The 9,870-nt window shown below is 62.0% G+C and overlaps 3 protein-coding genes across 3 annotated transcripts; 2 read left to right on the top strand and 1 right to left on the bottom strand.

Moving 5' to 3' along the window:
- Positions 1-941: 941 nt before the first annotated feature.
- MNEG_10278 (hypothetical protein) lies at positions 942-1,865 on the top strand (the record flags this gene model as incomplete). Its single annotated transcript, XM_014041252.1, has 4 exons — positions 942-1,056; positions 1,188-1,228; positions 1,449-1,526; positions 1,686-1,865. The coding sequence occupies 4 exons, from the start codon at positions 942-944 to the stop codon at positions 1,863-1,865; spliced, it is 414 nt and encodes a 137-aa protein (XP_013896706.1).
- Positions 1,866-2,143: 278 nt separating this feature from the next.
- On the bottom strand, positions 2,144-4,227 carry MNEG_10277 (TPR repeat-containing protein; the record flags this gene model as incomplete). The annotated part of the gene is made up of 7 exons (XM_014041251.1): positions 2,144-2,237; positions 2,437-2,591; positions 2,837-2,940; positions 3,115-3,198; positions 3,385-3,581; positions 3,845-3,977; positions 4,182-4,227. 7 exons carry the CDS (start codon positions 4,225-4,227, stop codon positions 2,144-2,146), a joined length of 813 nt encoding a protein of 270 aa, XP_013896705.1.
- Positions 4,228-8,803: 4,576 nt separating this feature from the next.
- Positions 8,804-9,355, top strand: MNEG_10276 (ammonium transporter; the record flags this gene model as incomplete). Its single annotated transcript, XM_014041250.1, has 3 exons — positions 8,804-8,868; positions 9,051-9,072; positions 9,197-9,355. The coding sequence occupies 3 exons, from the start codon at positions 8,804-8,806 to the stop codon at positions 9,353-9,355; spliced, it is 246 nt and encodes an 81-aa protein (XP_013896704.1).
- Between the last annotated feature and the right edge of the window lie 515 nt (positions 9,356-9,870).

Genomic DNA, 9,870 nt, shown 5'->3' with positions numbered 1-9,870 from the left:
GCATGCCGTTGGCGTGCCCAAGTAGCTCACCTGCCGTCTTGCTGATAACCTGCCAGTGAAGCACAGTAAGTGGGGGGTTGTGCCGCATGGTTGGGGCGTCGTGCCAGCGCACGGCAGCAGCAAACAGCTGCCGGCACGCCGCAGTCCACACAAAGCGCGGGCCCACAGGCGGCTGTGCAATCCATGAGCTGCTGCGTTGTGAGCACCACTGCAAACCACCACGTGTCAGCCACCCCGCACAGCCACATCATCATACCCCTACCCGACACCGCTCACCATGAAGACAAAGGCCAGCCCAACGCGCCACAGCATGCGCCGCTCCCCAAGCGCCAGCCGGGCCAGGTACATCGCAACGGAAGCAGGCGATGCGCCGTCTGGCGGCGCGGGCAGCGGCTCCACGGGTGGAGTTGATGTCTTTAGACTCGCGTACGAGAACGAATAATCATGCGACTGCTGCGCCGCGCCAAGCGGCAGGGCTGCGGCGCCCGCCGCTGCACTGATTGCAACGCGCGGACGGTGTGTCACACATCGCGACCTAAGGGGAGTGCGGGCAGCTGGGAATCCTCCTCTACATGTCCGTCCGGCCAATGTATGGGCCGTCTTCAGCTGCATCCTGGTCCGAGCCTCTGAATTGCTTTTGTCGAAGATCACAGAACGAGGTCTGATTGGGTGTTGATTTGTTTGTAAACTTGGCAAGAACGTTGGCTGTGGCATTCTGCAGAGGGTAGTCATTGACGCCCACCTGACGACAGCTGCCTTGCCACGCTGACGCTATCGTAGTCCACACGTTCCCGCGTCGAGGCCACATCTAGCACCCCTGACATTGCACTCGTGACAAAGCTCCTCGTCCGGGCGCAGCAGCTTGCGGTGTCCAGAGCTGTCGATACGTCTGTTGCGGCCACCTTGATACCGCCCGCCAGCCACCCGCTGCCAGCGAAACGATGGCCGCCCCCCTCAACGACTGCGGGTTGCTGTACCACTTGGTACAGCAGGAGCTGTGGGAGTCAGTCAAGGCGGAGCACAAGGACTACTATCCACCCACATTTGAGAGCGATGGTGAGCGGCGCAATGCGCAGCAGTGCCACCCAAAAGCTGCGGCTGGCTGCCACCAGCTCGTCAGATGCACGGAACGCCATGTAGCACCAATGATGTACGCGATGTATCTGCGCACCCTTCAACCTACATAGGCTTCATTCATCTTACTAAGGAGGCAAACTTGCTGCTGCCGGTGAGTAACAGTGCAAGTGACGCTGCACTGCGAGCGTGAGTATGGAGATTGCAGCCAGGCCAGTCCTGCGCGCTTTGTCAAGGGCAGCTTCATGGTCAGGGGGCTGCTTTGCCATCCCGCTCTTGCTGCAGTTGCTGCGTACAGGGTGGGCGTTGCCGACCCGATGTTGACCGCCACGGCCGGGTCTTGACCGCGCGGCACCCTGCTGCCCGATGCGCAGGTGGCCAACCACTTTTACACCGGCGTGCAGGGGGCCTTCCTGGTGCTGGAGCTTGACAGCACGCGCCTCACATCAAAGGTGGGCAGCACGCACGCACTCGCATGCTGGGTTGCGAGCGGTAGTGTGAGCTGCATGTGAACAGCCTGTGCTGCGGCCAGCCACGCGCCTCGCATTGCGTCCAGCGTCTTGCTCCCAGGCCTGCGGTGTTGCGCGCCCGGCCCCTCTCGCGCAACTCAGGTCGTGTTTGAGCCGGCCGCCCCTGTGGGGAGCACCCCGGCCAAGGAATCCCAGGCGCAGCAGCTGTTCCCCCACCTGTACGGCACCATTGACGCCGCTGCAGTGGTTAGGGAGCTGCCGGTCGTTCGCGCCGCGGACGGTGCTTTCCTGGCCATAGAGGGCCTGCAGGGTGCTTCTTAGGACGGGACCGCGCGAGACAAGGGCAGCCGGCTCCCTTGGCAAGAAGATCTTGCTTGACAGCATATGGTTTTATCACAAAAGCACTTTTGCTGGCCCCGGCCCGACCCTTGACTACCTCTTTATTGCTCTCTACTTGCCATGCCATATTGGTCCGTCTTAGCCTCCTTCCTTCACATACTGGTAAACCCGACCAATTCTCATCTTCGTCACCTTGCATTAGGAGGCCATCCTGCCTCACCCAGCATAACTGCAAGACAGGGCGTTACAAACCACGCCCCTCACACCGACTTGAGCTTTATGAGTGCGTCCATCGCTGCCACCAGGCTCGGGGGCCACCGGCGCTGCCCCGCCAGCCACGCTACGTCGCGGTACCTGCGGGGCGGTGAGCAGGGGCGGAGAAGAAGCGTCAATAAGGGTGCAAAGGCTGCGGGAATAACACCGCAGGACTGTCAGCTGCGCCGCGGGCTCGTGGCCGGGTTTGTGTGGAAGCGGGGGTTGCGGGCCTGGGGCAAGCAGGCCGTGATACACAGCCATATGCACAGGCGCAAACCCTGGCAGCCCCCAGGCCCACCTGGCGTCCTCCACGCGCTGCCATGTGGTCTCCGCCTCGCCCTCCTTGCCCGCAGCCCAAAGCGCCGCAGCCAGGGCCGCCCTCATGTCGACAAAATCAGGGTAGCGCCGCAGCAGCGCCCGCATCTGGCGCATGGCAGGGTCGCGCTTGCCAACCTGTTCGGGGATGATACAAGGGTGTGGGCTGGGAGCACGCCGAGCAGAGGGCAAGAAGCGTGCGAGCGTTGCCCCGAAACATTCTAGCGTGGAACGAGAATGGTGCGTCCTTGCTTGGATATGCTTCCTGCACCAGACAAAGCCGTTCATGTGCATGCAATGATGAAGCAGCACTCGCGCCCTTCGTGTACGCACCCATGAGGCCACCTCAACCCTTCCCCCCCCCTGAGCCACACTCGCTGCACCTGGTACATCGCGAGGGCCTGGTTGGCACTGGCAAATGAGAAGGAGGGGGCCAGGGCCGCCGCCCTGCCAAAGTAGTCCACCGCCTCATCCCACCGGCCCAGGCCTGAATGGGGGAAAGGAGGAGCATGGCGGGGGGTCAGACGCCGTATGCAAAGGCAAGCGGACCGCCCCAGCAACCACCCATCACCGGTACAATATGCATCACGCAGATCCCTGTTGGTCCTTTCTCGTGCCCCCTCCCAAGCCCCCTCCCAAACCAAACGAACCCCCCCCCTACCTGCGCTTGCGTTGCCGAGGTTGTTCCATCCACTGGGGTCGTCAGGGGCCGCCGCCAGCACGGAACGGTAGTCCGCGCACGCCTCTGCGCTCACCCGCGTGTTGGTGCGAATGGGCAAAGCCCTGGTACGATGGCCCGATTGCGTCACCAACATGGTGGACCCAGGACAACAGAGCGTTGCAGCTCTCACTCAATGGCACTTGTCTCGCTCTTCCCCTCCGCTCCACGGGTCTGCCCGGCATTGCCCGTCCCCCCAACAAGCCTGCGCACCCTCAAAGCGTCCGAGTGCCTCCAGTGCAACACCGCGGTTGAGCACCGGGTCCACGCTCCAGGGGCACAGCTGGATGGAGGTGTTGTAATCCGCCAGGGCCGCCTGCAGCTTGCCCTGCCGCGAGCGCGCGTTGCCGCGGTTGCCGTAAGCGCGGCCGACGACATCGGCCACCCAGGGGCGGTCCAGGCCGCCGTACCTGCAGTGGTGGGCGGTGGGGTGGGCGGGACCGGACCAAGGGCGCACACAGCCATGAAGGAGGGTAGGGGATGAACAACGAAGTTTTGAGTGCCACAAACGAGCGCGCGCAACAGCATGGATGATGGCACGACCGCGGCGTGCGTGTGTGCAGGCAATCATAGCCATGCTCATGCCGCCTGCTGGTTCCGCCTGCCGGGCTGCGCCTCTCCCCTGCCGCCGCATCAGGGCGCGTGAACGCGCCTGTCAATGACCTCCGTCCACAACGCCTCCTCGCGCCCCACGTCGGAGGCGTTCAGCGCCTCCTGCAGCAGCGCGGCCGCCGCCCTCAGCTCGGGGTCGGCGGCGTCGTACAGCCGCTGGTCCGGGGCCAGCTCGGGACGCACCACCACCGGAGCTGGGGTGAGAGCGTTACCGTCACATTTAGATAAAGGGAGGAACAGCCGCACAAAGAGGCCATGGCTGGTTGGTAGGCGACGGAGAGTGCCACATTCACACACGGGGGTCATTGTTGCGATGCCACTTGTCCATCACGCCGGTGTCAGCAGTGGCGCTGCCTTGCTCCCGGCGGCGGTGTTTCTGACGCACAATGGGAGCCTACCGGCCACGGCCACTAGCCAACGCCGCTGTGCAAGCTGCGCCGGCATTCTCAAAGTAGCAGGCCACCCCGCGGCGCACCTATCTGTGGGGCGACCGCTGCTGCCGAACTGCCAGGCGCCACAAGAAGCACCGCAGCTGCAGCCAGCAGCACATGCCGTCGCAGCGGGCCTGTCTCGATGAGCGAGGTGCTCGTAGGACTGCAGCTGTCGCTGGCTTGGTCCAAAACAGCGAGTGGTTTGGCAGGCGTGGCGAGCGGTGCGGCGATGCGCCACGACAGGTGTGCAGTGCTTGCGCCAAACCCGCCGGCACCGCGGAGCCGGTGCATGCTGCCTAACAAGCTCATTGCAATGCGGCTTCGTGGAGACTTGTGAGAGGACCAATGGCCTAACGACCACGCTCGCAGCCCGCACTCAATTTTGCGAGTGCACAGACCGTGCGCTTCAACCGGTCCGATTCTTGGATGACCAGAGCTAAGATACTCACTGGACTATGGACGTATCATTAGGTACCGGTGGAGGGCGTATGGGTAATGCTATGATACCCCGCTCGATTTTGGCCCGTCCTGATCCACACGGCGCAGCGTTGAGTCAACTCATCAACGACACTGACGTCGCTTTTGTGCTGGGTGTCTCCAGTGGCGACCAGGTTGTATCATCATGTAACTTCATGCCGCTTGTACTGAGTAACATTTCGAGGTATGGTGTATCAGATGATTTCATGCACGAAGAGCAGGTGGCTGGCCTGGTCGCCATTACGAATGCACCGCCGTGACTCACCATGCACAAGAACCTTGCATGGCTGCGATCAAGACGGAGAACTGCTCTACTGGAAGGGGCGAGACCATGCTGCCGGTCGTCAGAAGACCAGCCGCTACTGTAACCACCTTCCGCCTGCCTGGTTCCATACGCAGTGCTTGAATCTGTGTTGTGCACACCAGTGTGCACAAGATGCGAGCACAATGTTGGCCAGCAGGCACATGCGCTTGCTGACATGATGGGAGGTTGCGCACAATGCATCATTTTCTTGTGTTCAGCATGCAGCTGGCCACTGCCTTGGACGACTTTGCTGTGCGAATGAGATGCAGACAAAGAAGCAAAAAGCAATAAGACAAGCGCATGTGGCTACTATGAGCAAGTGCGAGATGATGTATGTATACCTACCTTCTATCCTAAATATGCCGTCAATCACTTACCGAGACAGCACACCAGGTTTGAAGAGTTTGTGTGTGTCTTGCTCTTGGCTAAAGGTACAAAGCATGCGTTCGCCGGCCCCATGCGTGTCTCCTCCCAACCTTCAACCTGAGCGTAGCACGCTTGGCCCAATACCCCGGGTGTTTGACTCTGGGGGCCAGTCAAGTGTGAGAGGATTGTCCACCCATATAAACGAGCTTGCCCTGCCCCCTCGCAAAACTCTACCTGCTGTACAGTAATCTAGCATCTGCTTTCAACTTTTGCACAAAATGCAGCAGCATTGCAAATCGCAGTCCGCGTGCCCTGCCTCAGTGCAAGTGGAAGCCACATGCACGCACCATACAGTGCTGCGCCCATGTCGATGAGCCAATGTGACTACTCAGCTGCACGTACACAATCAGCTCAGTGATCACCCTACAAAAGATCACCCCTTTCTCGTCAAACGTTGTCGAAACTGCCCTGCATTCGAACTTCATGCTTACGGTATGACGCCCAGTGGACGGTTCGACACACTCTGATAGATTTAGCACTTTTGAAACATAAAATTTACAAGGATGTGATACAATTGTAAGACCGCTCGTCACAGCTGTGTACATGGCGTCCTCCGGGCTCCGCACACCTGCGGGCCTCTCGCACGAGGTTTCCGGGAGGTCCTTAGTCGCGCCACCAAATTCGTTAATAGGGCGGGAGGAGCTGCTGGCGGCAGCCGTAGCACCGCCAGCGTCAGTCGCGGCGCAGCGCGCATCGCCGCGTGAGTGCGCTGCTAGCGCTTCCCAGCAAGGCCGATCCGCTGCGTCGTCCGCCTCAAGCCTGCAGGCTCTGACAGCCGGGCGCTCTTCTGGAATGTTTCTCGTGCGGGATGCGTCGGAGGTGTTTGGTGGCAGTGGCGGCGACGAGGACAGCAGCGAGTGCAGCTGTGAAGCCCGCGACGGCGGCCCCAGCTGGGGACCTTGCAGCCCTCGTAAGGACAGCAAGGGTGGTTCCCTCGCTGCCAGAGCTCCCAGGCATGTGGTCTCACGCCCTGGAAGCATGGAAAACCTGGCGCTTGCTGTCCCAGCGTCTCCGCGGAGCCGCAGCGAGGGGTTGGGCAGCTGCAGCAGACTCGCCAGCGGGCGTGGCGCTGCAGGCACACGGGCAGCGCCTCAGCAGTCAACAGGCAGCAATCGTGGCAGCGACAACATTGTTAGAGGCAGCGGCTGTGCCATGTCGCTCGGCGACAGTGCTGACGAGGATGCGGCGCTATTGGAGCAGATGAGCCTAGCGCTCGGGCAGCTGGCGCAAGCGACCCAGCGCGTACGGAGGGCCAGCAGCACAACCGGCTACACCAACTCGCTGGCGCCCAGCACCTCGGGAGCCAGGGGTGGTGCGCCTGCTGCACGGCACTCGATGGTGGGTGCTATGCCTTCACGGCAGTCCGAAACCCAGCTGGCAGACAGCAGCAGGAGCGGCGGCAAGCTGACTCGGCGGCAGGACAGCCAGGCGCACGCCGGGCCGCAGCTCGGCTACAGCACGCAGCCTGCTGCCAGTGGCCCCTCCATGCAACCCAAGGGATTTATGGGGTGGTTGCGGGGGCTAACTAAGCAACATAAGCCCGTTTTGCCTCCCGGTGTTGGTGGCAGCAGCAGCGTCGGCAGCGACGTCAAGAGCACGCCGCGAGGACCCAGAGCGCCCCTGCAGATTCTGGTGGTGGCCAGTGAGGCAGTCACAGATGCGAGCATACTGGAATCCATGAATCAGGAAGGTTGCGATCCAGGCGCGGCGCCAAAGGGCGCAACGCTTTTTCATGAGCAGGCGCCGCCATCACCTGGTACTCAGCCTGCAGTCGAGGCCTGCGCGCTTGCAGTCCCTGTCGAGGCCCCAGAATCCGCACAGCAGCAGCTGCTGCTTGAGGCGGAAGCTGGCAGCGCACTGGGCAGCGGCGATGAAGTGCACATCGACGCACCTTCAACCACGGATAGGTGGGTGCGCTTATCCTCCTCCCTAACAGCACCGAGCAAGGGCACACCGGCTTCGAGCAGCGGAAGGGTGGGCGGCGGCTGCTGAGCTTATTACGATTGTGTCACAAGCTTTTGAACCCTCAACAACAACGGGTACTCTGCCACTCCCTTGTGCCTCCCTACTAGGCAACTTCAAGTTGCTGCTGTGGATGCGGGCATTGCAGCGTCGGGCAGCACGGAGCAGGCAACTGGCTCGTCAGCACAAGCGCGGCAGCCACCAGCTGCTGCGCCAACGCTGGCAGAAAATCACGAGCACTACAGGCCGGCTCGTGGTGCCGCAGCCTCCATCCACCCCTGCAACAATGTCGGGAGCAGTTGGCCCGCGCACGCGCCTCAAGGCAGCGCCCACTCATCTCACAACACTGCAGAGGCAGGAGGGCGACGGCCGCACTTCCTCCAGTACGGGCAGCAGTGGCGAACCAGCAAGGGAGAGTGGCGCAGGCTCAACGACGCTGCCGGGGCCGGCCTCCATGGGACAATCGCAGCAGCCGCAGTCCCCGTCATCACCCAGCAGCACGCAGAATCCATCGCGGCTGTCCTGGTCCTCCTCTGGCAGCGCCACGCGCCGGGAGCCCCCGCCTTCTCCTGCGCCCAGCCTCTTCGCGGAAATGCTGAAGCGACAAAGGAGCGAGGGCAAGGGCCTGCAAAGCACGTGATGGCGCGTGCTGCCAATGTCCTTGTGGCTTCCTGATATCCTTGCGCCCTGAAGACCACCGATAACTGCGGGTCTGCTCTGCGTCCGCCTAGGCTCACCTCTGGGGTGTTAAAGAGATTTGTGTGCACCACACCCCGCCCTCGTGAATCGGAGTTGCTCGATGATGCTCATATGTGTTTGATTGAGAGGGTCTTATCACCGTAGCAGGTACATGTCATGCAGCAGGATGAGGGATACGCAAAACAGCTGGACGGCCACTTGCAATGCCCTAAGCTATTCGCGGGCAGCAATGAAGCAAGCCATTTCCATATGCACGTGCAGCGACAGATGGCTCTCAGCGTACGGAGCCACAGGAACATCGACTAGTGAACCAACGCTTGCGTGGTGGCACAGACCTCTGGGGTGGGATTGATGACACAGTGCCAATGATAGCATCGGGCGGCGGCTTGATGGCGGTGCTGGTGACCAGCGTGGGCTGCACGGATTCTGAGAAGGCCTCAAGTTTGTGTGCACTGTGCTTGAAAGTTTGCCTCAATGCTTCACGTACTTAGTACCGTATGCAGACAGAGCTAGCAGCAGATCCGGGCATTTGACTCAACAAGTGGCGGCCCATACGCGACCACGCGCCGATACCCTCCAACCATGCGATAAGAGTATATATCAGGCTCCGCGGTGTTTTCAAATGACCCGATTCGCGGGCGGCGCGCACTTTGCGCTGTGCGCTGTCCTGTGGGCCCTACCAGCAGCCGCCCAATCCAATTCAAATGTCACGTTGGGCACGATGAACGATGGGCAGAACCCGGACGACCAGCTCTTGTACGCCACCAGCGCGGTGGTGTATTCTGGGTGAGCTCCGGCCCACGCAAATGATGGAAAAGGGCCGCGCTGATTGAAGTGCAGCTGCTGTGGGGTGTGCCAGCCTCGCAGGCTCGCGGGCGCGCCGCTTTTGGTTGCGAGGGCGAGCTGCCGGTGCGTTACCGCGACAATGTGCCACCGCTTACGCTGCGACTCCTGCTTGCTTGCCGCAGGTTTCTCATTTTCTTCATGCAGGTGTGAATGATATGCACGTTCTCGCCACGCAGCGACATGAACGATCCTACGGATTGAGGCTTTGCTGATCTGGACTGCTTCAGGCCGCCCCGGACTTTTTTGATCTTCGCATCCCCTCTTGCAGGTCGGCTTTGTGGCGCTCGAGACAGGCAGCGGTCGCGCCAAGAATGTGCGCAACATCCTACTCAAAAACCTGGTGGATGTGATGCTGGCCGCGCTCTGCTGGTGGGCGGTCGGCTACGCCTTCGCCTACGGTGCCAGCGCGGGCGGTGTGATCGGGTGAGGCGCAGCGCTGGGGCGCGGCACACGCAGAGAAGACGCCCTTTTGACATGGCGGGAGCTCCTGCTGCTGCCCGTTGGCAGCATCAGCTGGGCGCTGCGATCTGGCGCGTCTGTGGCAATAGGCGACGAGTTCAGAGACGCCTGCCAGGGCCAACGTCCGGCCGCCGCCCGTCCACAGGCCTGTTTGACGCACGCGCCCACCGCTAGCGTCCCGCCGCTGCGCTCTGCCGTCTGCAACCTGGACAGGCGCTCGCACTTCTTCTTTGAGGCGGGCGGGGAGGCGTCGCGGCCGTGGTTCTTCTCCTGGACGTTCTGCGTGGCGGCCTGCACCATCGTCAGCGGCTGCCTGGCGGAGCGCACTCGCCTGGGCGTGTACCCGGTGAGGCGGGGCTGTGGGGGGTGGGGGTGCGCACACAAGGACTTCAGACGGTGGTGTTGTGCAGGCGCGGCAGAGGCGGGGGGCGTTGCCGGCGGGGCGGGGGCTGCTGCCGCACGAGGGCGTTGACTCGACCGGAC

The sequence above is a fragment of the Monoraphidium neglectum genome (assembly GCF_000611645.1).
Source record: "Monoraphidium neglectum strain SAG 48.87 unplaced genomic scaffold scaffold02252, whole genome shotgun sequence".
NCBI classification, from domain to species: Eukaryota; Viridiplantae; Chlorophyta; class Chlorophyceae; order Sphaeropleales; family Selenastraceae; genus Monoraphidium; species Monoraphidium neglectum.
This window is presented reverse-complemented; position numbering and strand designations above follow the sequence as displayed.